The 15591-nt window shown below is 56.9% G+C and overlaps 7 protein-coding genes across 7 annotated transcripts; 5 read left to right on the top strand and 2 right to left on the bottom strand.

The window, feature by feature from the left end:
• Positions 1–764: 764 nt before the first annotated feature.
• On the bottom strand, positions 765–2134 carry D7B24_002238 (uncharacterized protein; the record flags this gene model as incomplete). The annotated part of the gene is made up of 5 exons (XM_028636451.1): positions 765–1111; positions 1200–1281; positions 1341–1815; positions 1879–1961; positions 2018–2134. The coding sequence occupies 5 exons, from the start codon at positions 2132–2134 to the stop codon at positions 765–767; spliced, it is 1104 nt and encodes a 367-aa protein (XP_028491395.1).
• Positions 2135–3872: 1738 nt separating this feature from the next.
• Positions 3873–6102, top strand: D7B24_002237 (uncharacterized protein; the record flags this gene model as incomplete). Its single annotated transcript, XM_028636450.1, has 3 exons — positions 3873–3953; positions 5532–5649; positions 5708–6102. 3 exons carry the CDS (start codon positions 3873–3875, stop codon positions 6100–6102), a joined length of 594 nt encoding a protein of 197 aa, XP_028491394.1.
• Positions 6103–6441: 339 nt separating this feature from the next.
• On the bottom strand, positions 6442–7706 carry D7B24_002236 (uncharacterized protein; the record flags this gene model as incomplete). Its single annotated transcript, XM_028636449.1, has 2 exons — positions 6442–7058; positions 7112–7706. The coding sequence occupies 2 exons, from the start codon at positions 7704–7706 to the stop codon at positions 6442–6444; spliced, it is 1212 nt and encodes a 403-aa protein (XP_028491393.1).
• A 602-nt stretch (positions 7707–8308) lies between these two features.
• On the top strand, positions 8309–9557 carry D7B24_002235 (uncharacterized protein; the record flags this gene model as incomplete). Its single annotated transcript, XM_028636448.1, has 2 exons — positions 8309–9004; positions 9081–9557. The coding sequence occupies 2 exons, from the start codon at positions 8309–8311 to the stop codon at positions 9555–9557; spliced, it is 1173 nt and encodes a 390-aa protein (XP_028491392.1).
• Positions 9558–10288: 731 nt separating this feature from the next.
• On the top strand, positions 10289–11631 carry D7B24_002234 (uncharacterized protein; the record flags this gene model as incomplete). The annotated part of the gene is made up of 2 exons (XM_028636447.1): positions 10289–10480; positions 10561–11631. The coding sequence occupies 2 exons, from the start codon at positions 10289–10291 to the stop codon at positions 11629–11631; spliced, it is 1263 nt and encodes a 420-aa protein (XP_028491391.1).
• A 398-nt stretch (positions 11632–12029) lies between these two features.
• Positions 12030–12506, top strand: D7B24_002233 (uncharacterized protein; the record flags this gene model as incomplete). The annotated part of the gene is made up of 1 exon (XM_028636446.1): positions 12030–12506. The coding sequence occupies one exon, from the start codon at positions 12030–12032 to the stop codon at positions 12504–12506; it is 477 nt and encodes a 158-aa protein (XP_028491390.1).
• Positions 12507–13945: 1439 nt separating this feature from the next.
• On the top strand, positions 13946–15477 carry CTS1_1 (Endochitinase 1; the record flags this gene model as incomplete). The annotated part of the gene is made up of 3 exons (XM_028636445.1): positions 13946–14232; positions 14288–14386; positions 14439–15477. 3 exons carry the CDS (start codon positions 13946–13948, stop codon positions 15475–15477), a joined length of 1425 nt encoding a protein of 474 aa, XP_028491389.1.
• Between the last annotated feature and the right edge of the window lie 114 nt (positions 15478–15591).

Raw genomic sequence — 15591 nt, 5'->3', positions numbered from 1 at the left:
GGTTACCCGGAACGGTATCGGCCCTCTGCGACGCCTGGCCGCTTTTAGACTGCGTCGATGTCTATCTCTGTTTGGCGTGCGGTTTTGTACCCCCAATCTGATCGATTTGCCATCAACTTGTTGCCCCATAACATCTTAAACAAAACACAGTGCCTATGTTGTGCTAGCTGAGAGCCGAGACAGCAGTGACTCGTTCCGGCTCGTGTCAGGCTGGAGAGGAGCGTTTCCGGTCTTGAGGCGATAGTGTCTGATGAGGGGTACATCAGAGGCCGAAAATGGGGGAACAATTGGCCACTCACTGGTAGTGGGGTGACCGGTGGGACAGAGGGTGTAAGGGGTCTATTTTTGCACCCCTTTTCCTTCCATCAGACCCGTTCTGCCTGGGCGGGGAAACGCTTTCCCAAGTTGAACCAGTCGTCAACTTCATTGTCGTGTATGGTCTCCTCAACAATGAAGTACAAGAACCATGCGTTGTGCTGGGAATGGGAGGTGTTTTGGCCACGGAACTCTTTCTTTCGGAGCTTCTCATACCTACACTTCCTTACCTACTTTGCTAGCAAGATGCTGTAGTCAAGCCGTCATGTTCACTCGGCGCGAACTGACCTCTAGGTAAGGTAGACAGGTTCCTCACAATCAGCAATTGGTCACAATCAGCAATTGGTTTCCTCGTTGATCAGAGTCAAAAATTAGGTCATTATTTTGTATGGACAAAAAATCCCGTGTATCATTCCTCATCCTCATTCCAAGATCCTTCGACCCCCCAATCAAGGTCGCTCGGCGTACAGCTTGACGGCCTCGCAACCCCACGATGGATGGGGAACACCGCCAATCTGCAGCACATAGCCCATCCACGCGTTGCAGTAGTACCAGTCCCTCTGGCCCTGGAAGTCGCACCTGAGCTCCCAGTCCGCCTCCGAGATGGAGCAGGTCACGGGAACGAGGTTGTCGCTCTGGCGCCGCGCCGCGTCGGCGTTGAAGACGGCGCCAAAGGCCCCCGCGCCCCTGGACACGAGAAGCTGGCCGAGACGCGGGTGCTGCTCGACGAACAGGGAGTTGTCGGCGGGGGAGCTGAGGCTGAAGACGGTGGCTTGTCCGCGGCTGCCGAAGCTCTCTGGAGAAGGGGGGGGGGCATCAGTAGTCTGTTCCGTGCCATGAAAAGAACATATCATGGAGAAGAGAGAAAGGGAGCGAGTACGTACGGACGAGCGACGCAACGTTGCTCTCAAACTGCCACGAGTAGGCGAACCGACCGTTGGCTCGGCCGCCCACCGCGCGGAGAATCTGGGTCATTCTGTTAGTCCTGTTGTTCGCGACTCTCGGACCAAGTGCCGTCAACGTACAAAGCGATCCCAGGGGCGGGGCTGCACGACCGCGGTGGCGACTGCGGTTGCCGTGCGGGACTCGGTGTTCCTGACTGTCGTAGGCACGACAGTCGTCACCGTCTCGACGACGCCGACCGTCACCTGCGCGGTCACGGTCGAAGTGGACGTGACCTTGACGGTGGGCGTGGCCACGGTAATGGTCGCCGGGCTGATGCCGATGCAGGAGCAGGCGGATGAGTAGGCCTCGGTGCTGCGGCACGCGGTGGCGTACGTGGGCATGGCCGAGGGGACCTCCGTCACTTGGCGCTTCTCCTGGTTCTCGCCATCCTCACGCTTGCGTGCGGGGACGGCGGTGATGGTCGTCGTCAGCGTCTGGGTGGTGACGTCGACAGTGTCGACGACGGTGACGGTGGTCACCTGTACGGCAATATCGGTGCTGAAGCTCGTCGCCGTCTGGGTGGTGGGCGTAACGGTCTCCCAAATGGTCTCGGTGCTGGACTCGAGATTAGCATTTTCTCCAGCAAGAATAAGACGCATGGCGAACGGGTATTCATACTAGGCGGCGGGCGTCACTGTCTGGCGGAGAAAGGACGAGCAGTCGGCGACGGTAGGACGGTTAGGGAAAGAGCCAGCAATAACCTTTGAAAACGTTAGTGAACAGTCCTCTGAGGCAACCCGACGAAGATGAATCTCACAGCACGCAAGCAGTTGTTGTGCGAGCACTTGGACGTCGTGGCCGCCTGGGGCATGGCCTGGACAGTGCCGAGCAAGAGCCCCATGGCCAGGGGAACGGTAGGCGCAGAGTACTTCATGTTGTCGGTACCTTCTTTCGATCTCAGTCGAGGTGTTGTGGTGAGGATCAGGAGCGGTGCTGGGCCACGGACGGCAGCCCAAGGCAAGATGCCTTCAGTCAGCTTTATACATTCCCATCCTGTCGTTTCCTCACCGATATCTGCGAGCAACCGAGGATCACGGCCACGATGTCCCTGTAGCGCCCTGGATATTGGAATTGCGGAGTCTCGGGCGCCCCGAATGCGGTCAGCTGGATGCCATGACAGCTGTGAGGCCTCGTCAGTTAACTCTCCGTGGCATATGGCCCTTCTCAACCTGGTGTTGAACGTGCTGTGGCGTCCCTGACCACGAGGGCGCCTTTCCCCAAGAGGCATGCCAAGGTCGGACGGCGCGTGCTGCACCCCTGTTGCGAACCTGACTAGTGGTTTTTCCCCTTAACCCACCGCCTCGTTTGATGCCAATCGCGAAGCCCTGCAAGGGTACGAGCTGAAAGGCCAGATGCCCATGGGCCTCAATAGCATACTTGGTAACCATATTTCTGCTCAGCTTGGTGTCTCGATGCGGTTCGCAGGCCGCCGAACCCGTTGCGTGGGTGCGGGGCAAAGCGTTGAAGGGCATGGCGTTCGGGAGGGCGGCGCCCTCCCGCCTGTCTGAAGCCATGTGGCTGGGCCCTTTTATGGCAGGCGATACGTCTATCTCCCGAGAGCATGGACCTAGATTGTGACTATTTTTGCGTGTTGGCATCGTTTGTTGACATGGTCTGGAAGCTGCTGGGGAGAATCGCGCGTTTTGGCTGCTCCTCATGGTATGCAACAAGGGGCTGCTGGCATCGAGCTGTGGTGATCATGAGCACGAGCGGTTCGCACAGAGTTATGTATCAGCATCAGACAGACGGAGCACAGCTGACTAAATCAAATTGTTCGTATGATTCTTGAGGACAGGGTCAGTATGAAGGGACCTCGTCCTGCATCAAAGCCCTTGACATTTCGTTGCGGTTTTGTTAAAGCCAGAACTCCTATCGGACGCATATCATCGTCCTCTTGCGCCTAAGTAGACGATCAGTTCGTGAAAAGAACCAGTGAGGCCCAGATGGCGTGCATCTCATTGCCCTAGCCACCGTTGGCAAGCCCTACCACCGATCTAGGCACGTAGCCCGTCAGCCATAGCCGCGCTGGTCTCGCGGCACCAGCACGGGCATCGACGTGGCTGACGGCCTGTTGTCAAAAATGCCTGGGGGTGTAAGATGGGCTCCATGTTCATAGCTTTGGAACGCCTTATATTGAGTCTGCGCGAAACCGTTGAGTATGCTAGAAATTAGCTTCAACAACGGAAGACCACGAGTCATGGTGCAAGACAGAACCACGAGAGCCGACTTGAAGAAAAACAAGCCCATCGACGCTTGCTCGCCTTCGTCGACCAAAGTCGGCATTAAATCACCACTGTGATTGCCTGTCTTGTCTGGTCATCTCGTAACCCAGACACCATGGCCGCATTTACAAGCGCACATGTGCGAGGCCTTTGAGCCCGACGGTGAAATACGTCGCTTACTAGTGTCCGGAGAAAGTGAGATAAAGTAGACATAAGATTCCAGAGACCGCCCTTTGCGATGACGGTCCGTTCGTACGCCGCTTGCAGCCCATCGAACTCGATGGTCTGCATACCAGCACCTGCGTGGATGTGACCAAATACATGCAACCGAGGGCGCACTCGCCAGAGTTCTCGCAGGAGGTGGTTGCATCCCAGATGCAAAAGGTCGCAATGGCTTCGCGGCGGGCCGTGAGTGACAAGGACGTCGGTTCCATCTGGGATCGCGCCGTGCCAGACATCATCGGCCCGGGGGTACTGGAAGGCCCAGTTGCCGTGTCGTGGGGAGAGAGGGCTCCCATAGATCCGGAGGCGACGCCCATTTGAGCACGTCACGTCAACATGCTGGTTTTCGAGATAGATGATTCCTTTCCAAGCAAGAGAGGCCCGAAGCGCCTCTGGTGACCTGGAGGGATCGGCGGTAGACCTGGATCTGTTCCCAGTGGCATCCTGCTTGGCGTCAAGGAGGACATCGTGGTTGCCTGCGACGACAATCTTGATGGGATGTGGCTGGGAGGAAAGCCAGTCTACAGCAGCCACGAGTTCGTCGAATGTCCCCGACTGGGTCATATCTCCAGCATGAATGAGAATTTCTCCTTGTGGGAGGCGAGGCTGGGTGTTGTGAGTATCCGAGATGCAGACGATAGTTATGGGTGATGATGAGGTTGGGGAAGTGCTGGATCGTGGCCGGATCGCACGCCAGGAGTACAACTTGTGAGCAACAAAGACGCAAGGCTGCCGTGTAAAATCCTCCCAGGCACTCGGCTGAGAGCGGTGGAAGAGGGCCTCAATCCCAGTTCTACTCGAGAAAATGGACATCTCGAGGGTTTAACTTCGGGATGGTAGGTGAATTCCGAGTGCTGATGGTGTCGTGAAGCTGGACGCAAGACGCGTTCTGCTGTTGTTCGCGAGGTGCAAAGGGCGGCAAGGCAGGCAATTCTTATACTTCCGCAGCCTTCAGGGTGCTGAAGCTCAGAAGTGCACGTGTCTTTTGTAAATGACTTCTTCATTTGAGATCCGGGAAACGGAGGCTTCTCTGCGCCTCCTGGGCTGAATGCAACAGTCAGGTAGGCACCCTTACAAGGGAAGTACTGCGAGAGTGGCGTGGCGCTGTGTGTTAGGATTGCCCAACTGCGGAAAGTTGGTGATAACCTAGATAGATTGGGGAACGCATTTCATTTCGTTGGATGACTTGGGAAGGGGGCTGATGACTGAGCACTCGTCCACGGAATGAGGAGCAGGCAACAATCAGTGTCGGACCTTTGGTGAAGGTAACACGTCAACTACTTCGCAAATGAGTCGACCCTCCTGATTGTTCGTCGACCCTCCTGATTGTTCAATAGTCCACGAACAAAAATAAACATAGACTTCCTGTGGTCCGGTAGCCGTACCACCTTTGATGCTATTGATAACTGTGCTTAGACTAGGCATGCAACACATCAAGGTGTGTCTCAACACGGACTCGCAGGTTGCGGTAGCGATTTGGTGAGTTAGCATGAGTTAGCGGCTTCAGCAGTAAAAAGAAACACCCGACTGACTTGTCCCAGGGTCCGAACTCGGGAGGGGACTGCTGTAGGGGGTTCAAATACTCACGTACCCCTTAAGGATCCGATGACGTCGTTTCGGGGTCTGTCGTTACCCCCGTCACCTTGACGAAGCGAAGCTCGATGGATTTCTGGAGCTCAAGCTTTGGATGATCATTCGACACGACGATTGTCCAATTCCTTTCAGGACTCCAACTGCACATTCAGCTTCTCGATCAGACCTCGAACTGCACTTGCGCCATGGACGTACGTATTCCGTCCCTTTCACGAAGCCCAACTAACCGTTCAGCCCGTATCATCCTACGCCTTCGGCAACCTGGGCTGGCTCAGCCTGCAGGCCTTGCCACTCATAGTCTGGCCGAGCTTCATCACCTCCCTCCTCCGCGATGAATACCAACCAACAAGCGGTATGCTTATGCCCCCTTGCTCCTTGCACAGTGCCCCCAGACACCCTGACACCAGCAGCTCTCGAAACCTACTATGCCCGCTCCCTCGGCTTCTCCCTCCTGGCCCTGGGCCTGACCGTCCTCCTCCTCTCCGGCGCCCTGCCCCTCGCCGCGACCGACGCCTCCCACCCCGAGGGTACGGCCTCCCCATACGCCGACGCCGCCGTCTCCGTCTCGGCCTTGCACCATGCCACGAGCGCCTTCTACTGCTACAGCCGCTGGCTGCATACCGGCCAGACGGCGAGCGTCATGGGCTGCCTCGGTAGCGGGGTGTTCGCCGTTTTCGGACTCTGGTTCGTCATGTTCGCAGGTAGCAAGGGGCGTCACAGCAAGAGGACGGGATTCGACAAGGACACGAGCGGCTTCCCGTTCAAGAACAGCGAGGCGTACCGGAAGAAGAAGAAGGGCCTCTGAGGGCGCCCGTTGAAACACGTACAGAACGGCAGAGTGGCGTCAAACGTCATAAAATGATACACTGCTGATATTGTGTTATCCTCGTCGTGGAAACGGATGATTGACGCTCCCAATTGAATACCTCATAAACACCGTTCCCCCCATCGTCGTTGTGACTAGTGTACAATATCTTTTTCTTCCAAGTTGCGACCTCAAATCGGTACTTCTCTTGCGTCGCCTCCAGCATGACACGTGTACTTGGCATTGAGCCACAGTACAGAGCGAGATGCCTCTTTGAACACAAAGAGGGGGGCTACCAGGTGGTGGCAAGTTGTAAAGAGCAGCGCTGTGATCCGTCGATTAAGCCTGTGAAGCAACCTCGCTGTTCTCGCCGTTGGCCAGGGCCGGCGCCTCCGACTTCTCGCGCGTATCGGGAGCGTCGGTGCCGTTCGCCAGCTCAGACATCTCCTGGCTCTCGACAATGCCTGGCACCCGGACATCTGCCGCACCCGAAAGAACAGCCATGCGCCTGTCGTGCCAGTCGGCCTCGCTCTGAATGACTTGCGACAGAAGCACTTCCTTCTCTTGCCACTGCTTCTTGTAGTCGATCTCGAGAGCCTTGATCTCCTCCTGAAGCTCCTTTGTTTCATCGCTGGCCCACCTGACCTGGGCGCGGCAGAGTTTGTAGAGTTTGTCTAGGGGCATATCGAGCTCCCTCCTTGTGAAGCCCTGGTCTTCGGTGAGAGCTGTGAAGAGGTCTGAGGAGAGCTCAGCATCATCATCGCCGTTGATCGAGTCATCCTGGCCTGCCGCGTGGGATTGTGGCGTCTTGATAATAATCTTGAGCTTGCTCTTGCTCGCGGGACCGGACTGCATCGACTTGGGGACCGGGTCAGACGGTCGCAGCGCCTCGGTCTCGTGCACGGTGCGCATGTGCTTTGCCAGCGCGTCTGATCTCGTAAACGCCCGGTCGCATTCTTCCAAACGTCAGCGTACAAGTTGCCTTTAGATTCAATTCGAGCTTTCGTACCTGGTAGATAGCAGTAGAACGGCTTCTCTCGCGTGTGGCTCCTCATGTGAGCCTTGAGCGCATACCCACTGGCATGCGCCATGCTCTTCCGGTTGCACCCATTCCATTCGCACGTGTATTTCTTCTGTCGGCTCTCGATGTGATCGTTGTGAATATGCTCGACGAGCTTATCCATGTTGCCAAAGTCGCCAGCGTCGCAGCCATCCCATGCGCAGTGTGTGATTTGTTCCTGGAAATCCTCTTCGTCTAGGCGCGCGTTGATGGGTGAGCTGGGGATGTCGCCTTCGGTATCCTCAGACACGTCGGACATGCCATCGAGAGGATCGGCTTCGGGCTCAGGTTCCGCTTCATGTTCAACCTCTGCCTCTACCTCTGCCTCGACCTCGGGCTCGGGCTCGGGCTCAGCTTCAGGCTCGTGGTCTGGCTCATGAACAGCAGCGGAAGACGTCGTCGAGCCCTCTCCAACCTTCTGCCTCTTCGTTGGCCGGTAGGCTTCGTATGCCACAGGGGTCTCATTGTCGGAGCTGTCGCTGGAAGTCATTGAGGATAGAGGAGATTCGTAGGGGGACATGTTGCGCCCCAGTCGTTTGACCATGGTGATGCGCGGTCGTACGCGACCTCGGGCGAATGATGTTCGTCGAAGCTGGTAAGACCCGAGGATGCTCTTCAGAAATTCGCGAAAAGTCTTCGGTAGTCGCTGGGGATGCCTGCCGATGGAGTCGTAGTTTTTCGAGCTGCAATTGGCGATTGCTTGAAAGGGATGGGCAAAGAAGCTTTTGCGCGTGGGACAAGAAGTCACTTTCGTCCCGACTCGAGGCGCGGCAGCCGTTGCCCGCAAGGGGCGCTGGGCTGCTAGCTGAATGAGCACGGCCCCACATTGCAGGCAATCGGTGGCAGGCAATTGTGAGCCATCGGTTTATTACGCTCAGCCTGGTGCCCATATCCGTTTTTTCCCCACGGGCGGGCTCTATCCCAAGTTCGGTCGATGGGCTTGGGTCGCAACGCCGCTTGTGTTCAGCTCCAGGCAGACGATGGATGTCTTGTCAGCGCGGGCATCAGCATGGAAACCGTTAAATGTCAACGGCGCGGGCCGTCAAGACCTTTGATCAACACATTCTCCGCAAAACAGCCTCTTCGAATAGTCATCGTTGTCAACGAATTTCTTTATTAGCCGCCGATATTAGTTGAACCAACATCATGACAACCCCCTCGGAATCCAGGACATGGGTCTTCTCACAAAGAGGGCTCCCTTGGGACGTTCTCTCTCTCAAATCTTTGCCTATACCGACTCTCCCACCACCACTTCCACTTCCTAGCGACGTACCCAAGCCCGAGGAATGGATTGTCGTCAAGGTCGCCTTCGTCGGCCTGAACCCAGGCGCCATATTCCAGATGACACTCGTCCCGCCCCTGATCCGCCAGAAGACATGCGTTCCAGAGATGGACTTTTCTGGCACCGTCATTGATGCTTGGCATCCGGGCTCGGACAGCTCCACATCATCCGGCGTCCCCGGACAAAGCCCGGAACATGGAGCCCGGTTCAGGAAGGGCGACAAGGTCGTTGTGATGCTCCCAGCGAGCCACACCCTGCCTACGGGTACTGGCGCGTTGGCCGAGTACGTCCGGGTGCCTGCGCGCTACGCTGTGCGCAAGCCTGAGAACACCAGCTTCGGAGACGCGGCGGGATGCATGCTGCCGGCACTCACGGCGCGCCAGATGGTGCAGGAGTCGGGAGCCAAGCCTGGAGATCGGGTACTGGGGAATGCAGCGAGCGGTGGTATCGGGACAATGGTCACTCAAATGGTGCGAACCATTGTCGGAAGCGAGGGTCGCGTAGTCGGTATATGCAGCGAGAAGAACGTGGGCATGGTAAAAAGCCTGGGAGCTGATGAGGTACGTCTGTGATTATGGGTGTTGCAAGCAAACGCGACCCAGACTTCAAAATACGAGAACTGACGCTGTTCTTCAGGTCATTGATTATACGCAGCACGCCGATAGCCTGCCTCAGTACTTGGCCACCCGCTTCTCTTCTAATCCGTTCGACACGATCATTGACACTAGGGGCCATCAATCTCTCTACCTCGCCTCTCCGAGCTATCTGGTTCCCAGCGGAGTCTACTCGTCAGTCGGTATCAAGCCGCCCACATTCTTTGTGCCTGACTTTCTACGCGCCGTCTTGCAAATGAAGCTCAATGAGTGGTGGCCTGTGTCGCGTTGGCTCGGCGGTGCTGGACGCCTCTGGCGTGGCGTCAGCATGATGAATCCCACGTTGGAGGACCGGCAGAGCGTTATTGACATGCTCGAGAGGGGGGACATCAGACTCGTGCGAGACAGTATCTGGGGGTTTGAGCAGGTAAAAGAGGCGTATGCGAAGCTAGGAGGCCTACATGCCGCAGGCAAGGTGCTTGTCAGGGTAGGTGCTGGCGTTGGCGACGACGAATGTTGATCCCTAGCTCCACATTGGCCTGGAAATCATATGGAGAAGATGTACGATCTAGATTGTCATTTATCACACTCTGCTCTCGAACCGCAAAAAGAACACTTCGGATGTTGGGGTCATATGCTATGATCACAAATACCATTGAATCGATGGGTCCGAGGGATCGCTCCGCTTGTTGTCATTGAAGAATTGCTTTGAGCCAGTCACCATGAGTTCTGTTCCTTGCGATGCTATGAAGTCAACGGAATGGAACCTGGTTCGTGAATCAAATGTCTGACCATAAAAAAACAATCAATAGAATTGGGCCACTATATGTGAGAAAGAACATACATGAGAAGCCATATGTCGAAGAGTTGGTTACACTGTAAGCGCAGCACTATACAGCCCTTGGCAGAGTTGCTACAGCGGTCGACGTAGTAGAACTGAAGCGACCAGAACGGGCCCGGTGACTCAGCTGAGAACAGCTGTGGCCAGCTATCGAGGCGGGACCGCGAAAACGGACTCGCCCCAAGGAGCACAGACTAACCTACCCGTCTGTTACGGACCATCCCTTTTTTTGCCCTGCATGCCCATGCCGTTTGTTGATGTTGCCCCTCCCCCACTACCAAAACACCACGAGCCCTTGACTCCCCTCACTCCCACACCGCATACTCGTCTGCATCTAGCCGTGCCTGGCATCAATAGACAACTCGACTGCTTTTTCCTTTTGCACGATTGTACACCTACCCCGCACCACCATGGCCACCACACCCAAGCTGTTCTCCCTTGAGGGCAAGGGTCTCAAGCTCGACACAGCCGAGGACCTTGAGGCTCACATCGCCGACCTGCGTGCCAACGATGTCGAGGAGGTCAAGGTGCTTGGCAACACGTTCGGTATCGGTGCTTGCAAGCTTCTTGGTGAAGTTTTGGCCGAGAAGAAGAACCTCCAGGTAAGACAGAACCCCCCCCCCCCCTTCTCTCGCCATCAGCAAGAGGCGCAACAAGAGCTGATAAGTATGGCTTCTTCCAGTCCGCCGACCTGTCCGACATGTTCACGGGACGCCTCCTGAGCGAGATTCCTGAAGCCCTGTCGTCCCTCCTGACATCGATCACGAACCTCCCGAACCTCCGCACGATCAACCTCAACGACAACGCCTTTGGCCTCAACACGCAGGCACCCCTCGTCGCCTTCCTCGCGGCTCACGTCCCTCTCCAGCACCTCTACCTCAACAACAACGGCCTCGGCCCGCACTGCGGTATCCTCGTCGCCGATGCCCTGTCCGAGCTGCACGCCAAGAAGGAGGCCGCGCGCAAGAAGGGCAAGGAGGTGGCCGACCTCGAGACGGTCATCTGCGGCCGCAACCGGCTGGAGAACGGCAGCATGCAGGCCTGGGCCAAGACCTACCGTCTGCACAACAAGATCAAGGTCATCAAGATGGTGCAGAACGGCATCCGCCAGGAGGGCGTCTCGCACCTTCTGAGCGAGGGCCTCGTCCACGCCCAGGGCCTGCGTGTCCTCGACCTCCAGGACAACACCTTTACCGTGCAGGGCGCCCGCGCCCTCGCCGGTGTCGCCCCCGGCTGGGCCGAGCTCGTCGAGCTCGGCGTCGGCGACTCGTACCTCACCTCCAAGGGCGGCGTGCTGCTGGCGGGTGCCCTCGCCAAGGGCAGCAACGCAAAGCTCGAGACGCTGCGCCTGCAGTACAATGAGATCAATGCCAAGGCCCTCCAGGGGTTCGTGCCCGCTGCCAGGGACGCGCTGCCGGCGCTCAAGAGGATCGAGCTCAACGGCAACAAGTTCGAGGAGGAGGACCCTGCGGTGATTGCGCTGCGCGAGCTCCTCGAGGAGCGCAAGGAGAAGGTGGGCGGGGATGTCGTTATCGAGGACGACTGGGGTCTTGACAGCCTCAGCGACCTCGAGGAAGAGGACTCTGATGAGGAGGACGAAGAGGACGACGAAGAAGAGGAGGAACTTTCGACGGAGAAGCGGGCCGAGATTCTGATCAAGGACGCCGAGGAGGCCCAGGAAGAGCCGGTCGTGCAGGTCAAGGACAAGGAGGTCGAGGCGCTGGCCAAGAAGCTCGAGAAGACGGGCATCTAGAGACAGGAGACAGCCTACGTGTGGAGCATAGACGATGCCTGATGACAGAGAGCACGATGCAGACTTGGACACGATACCCCCCCAAATTTCCCCTTTGATAGAATGGCATTACGTGGAGCAACGTTTGAGCTGCAAAAGACTGTGCAGGTTTTGTACCGTAGAGTGACTGGAGCAAGTTCCGCGGGCGCTGGCAGACAGGAGATGGGGCATCTCGCGATAGATCAGCCCACCATCGCAGGAGTCGACAAATCATCAGGAGACCAATGGCAGCCACTGGTCAAGCGTACAGTAAATAAAGTAAAGTACAGTGCTCCTCTGCAGGTGCAGAGAAGGAGGCTCATTTACAATATACGGTATCATTCTATCACACGCATACATCACAAGCAAACAAGTCACACATGGCGCCAAACAAACAGTTCAATACCGAAGCAACACATCTCCCTCTCTTCTTCAACACGAAACTCACCGTTGTCGAGACCCTCTGGGACCTGGCCCTCGCCTACTTCACCATTCGCACGGCCGCCATCTACGCGGCCGCCACGCTCGCGGCCGAGGTTCTGCTGAGGTGCGCGGGAGGCTGGGCCCCGACGTCAGCGCGCGTGCCGACGATGATGCCGCTACGTGCGCTCCTCGTGGCGGCGTGCGCGTGGACGATCATCGCGCGGTACGAGATGCCACGGGACTGGAGGTTTCGGGGCGCCGTGGGCGGGGTGGCGGGTGGGATGCTGGCTAGTCTCGTGGGCCTCGTGCGGATGGGTGGCTGCGGAATGGACGTCGGGGTTGGGACGACGGCTGTGCTGACGGGGGTGATGCCCCTCGCGTTGATGGTCCTCGAGGGGCGCGAGGGTTATGAGAGGGCGGGTGAAGGTGGCTAGAAGCATGTTGGTGGCCTGCAGTTCTGCTAGCTGCTGTTTCTGTAGTTTGAATCAAAGGTGTAATCTGAGATGAGATATTGCTTTCAGGGCAGGCTGTTCGCATCTAAGGGATCTCAGGACCGTTGAACTCGAATGTGGCGTCGATGTTTGCCGTTGACTTGGAAATTAGAGTAGAGGTGAGACACGACTGAATCTGGCGTCCTGTCGTGCTGGGACACCCGCTAACGGAGGTGGCATTCCAAGCTTCTGCGAATGTGTCTGATGTGAGGTCCCTGCCACGCGAGGCGGAGACATTTGTGAGGCCGTTCCTGGCCTTGTGAGTGATTTGTGTCTCCTGTAGTTTCTCGAAAGAAGGGGGCAGCCGAGGGAGGCTGGCTGGCCGGTGATGCTTCATGGTCAGACACGGAGAAGCGTCACGAATCGCTAGAGCGGGCTGGAGGAGAATGAGAGAAGGAGACATTGGACAACCGGCAGGGAGCAGTGACGACTAACAGGGAGCAGGGACGACTGGCAAGGGGCGGTGGGAAGGAAGTGGGAAGGAAGTGGGAAGGAAGTGGTGAGAAGTGGTGAGAAAGGAGGAAAGGGTGAGTGGAGCGACCCATAGTGTATGTGGCTTGTGGTGCGATGCGCGACCCGGCGTGGCGTGAACATTCCTCCTGGTGAGGAACGTTCAGGGGTCGAAGCCGGCCTGCCCTTCACCTCCATCATCACCATCACCAGACCAGTCCTTGTGGGCCGACAATGGAAACCTGCCTTGGCTTGGAAGCCCACCATCCTTGCATCTCAACCACTCAGCCTTTGCCACACATCCCACTGGCCGTCGCCAAAAAGTGTCAGTCTTGATGTTCCATCGACAGGGGCCGATGCAACATGTTCCCCCGACGTCGAGATTAAGAGGAACCTTTAGATAAGCTTCAAAATCTTATCTACTGTCTATTTTAACCATATTATCGATGAAGTCTATCGAATCTTTCGAGTCTGTCGGGTCTATGCAGCCTTGTTCCCTCTGGTCCTCCTCCCGCATGAAACCAAAACGTCCACTACAGACGCCTCGTTTTTGCGGAAAGGGGACCCAAATCCAGGCACGCAAGCCACAATGACACGCTTCCGACCGTTATGCATTCCTCGATTTACTGTTAGCCATTGTCCTCAACTGCTTCTCAGAGCCCCTGGTCTGGACCTTCAGCGCCTCCTCCTGGCTTCGTCCGGGCGAGACACTTCTCATGCTCGTGGCGACCTGGAAGGGCCAGCGGTTACATTCCTCACCAGGAGCGGGTGTCTCGCACCTCACCCGCCTCGCATGGCTTACAGATGATGGATACCGAACCATGGAGTATAAGTGCTTCAGGATCTGATCCCATCATCTGGATGTTCACTCTCTTTGCTCCCCATCGCTATACCCTCCCAGACCTCACACAGCAAGCAGCGCATCCATCAACATGCTGGGAAAGGACCTTTTCACCTCCGCACTTCTGTTTGCAGCGGCTGCCAGTGCCAGTCCCTACAACAAGAACCTTGACCACGATGGACCCAAGTCGGTAGAAATCGCCGTCCAGACAGTGACAAAGGTTGTGCATCTTCAGAGCACTGCCAGTCCCACTTCTGCGGCACCCAAGGAAGACGACGAGAACCTGCCCGTCGTCGACGAGCCTGTCGATGACCTCCAGAACATCACTGAGCGCGCAGCTGTAGCGGGCTACAGGAATGCTGTCTACTTCACGAATTGGTAAGATCGCTCTAGATTCACCCAAACTTGAGATGCGAATGCTGACTTCTCTCAGGGGCATCTATGGCGCCAACCACCAGCCTGCAGACTTTCCAGCTGACAAGGCCACCCATCTTCTCTACTCGTTCGCTGACATCAGATCCGATGGTCAAGTGTAAGTCGACCGTTTCCAAATGGCACGCATCTGCCGCTAACAATCTACCTAGCGTCTCGTCCGACACATATGCCGACCTGGAGAAGCACTTCCCTGGCGATTCCTGGAACGAACAAGGCACGAACGCCTACGGCTGCATCAAGCAGCTTTACCTCAGGAAGAAGAAGTTTCGCCAGCTCAAGCTTCTTCTCTCCATTGGCGGCTGGACATGGTCTCCCAAGTTCGCCCCTGTTGCGCGTACCGAAGCGGGCCGTCAGCGCTTCGCATCGAGCGCCGTTGCTCTCATGGCTGATTGGGGGTTCGACGGCATTGACATTGACTGGGAGTACCCCAAGAATGCCAATGAGGCGCTCGACTTCGTTCGGCTCCTGGCCGCCTGCCGCCAGGCCCTGGACAACTACGCTGCCAGGTACGCCAAGGGCTACCGGTTTCAGCTGACCATCGCCGTCCCCGCCGGTCCTACCAACTACCGCGTTCTTGACATGAAGAAGATGGCTCCGTTTGTCGATGGTTGGCACCTCATGGCATACGATTACGCGGGCTCTTGGTCCGGAAAGACCGGTCACCAGTCCAACCTCTACAGGAGCAAGAGTAACCCTGCCGCCACCCAGTACGACACGGAGACTGCCGTCAACTACTACCTCAGCCAAGGCATCAACCCAAGCAAAGTGCTGCTTGGCGTGCCGCTGTATGGCAGGTCTTTTGCTCGCACCGACGGCCTCGGAAAGCCGTATTCAGGCATTGGCAAGGGGTCCATCGAGGCTGGCGTCTACCACTACAAGGCTCTGCCGGCACCCGGCGCCGAGGAGCGCTGGGATGCCGAGGCTGTGGCCGCGTGGAGCTACGACAAGAAGACGCGGGAGCTCGTGACGTACGACAACCAAAACTCGGTGAAACGCAAGGCCGACTACCTCGTCAAGAAGAGACTCGGTGGTGCCGTGTTTTGGGAGTCGGCTGGCGACCGCGCCGGCGATCGCAGCCTTGTGAGGACCGTGTCGAAAGCCATGGGTGCCATGGACCAGACGAAGAACTGGCTGTCTTACCCTGCGAGTAGGTACGCCAACATTCGGAAGGGAATGCCGGGACAGTAGATGATGTTACGGCAATGTGCTATCATGATACATGAGACGGAGTTTAGCATGGGCGCTTGATTTGATACCATTGACAGATAGATTATTACGTAGTTTGAATTTGATTTTTCCATA

The sequence above is a fragment of the Verticillium nonalfalfae genome (assembly GCF_003724135.2).
Source record: "Verticillium nonalfalfae strain VnAa140/NRRL 66861 chromosome Unknown scaffold_150, whole genome shotgun sequence".
Taxonomy (NCBI): domain Eukaryota; kingdom Fungi; phylum Ascomycota; class Sordariomycetes; order Glomerellales; family Plectosphaerellaceae; genus Verticillium; species Verticillium nonalfalfae.
This window is presented reverse-complemented; position numbering and strand designations above follow the sequence as displayed.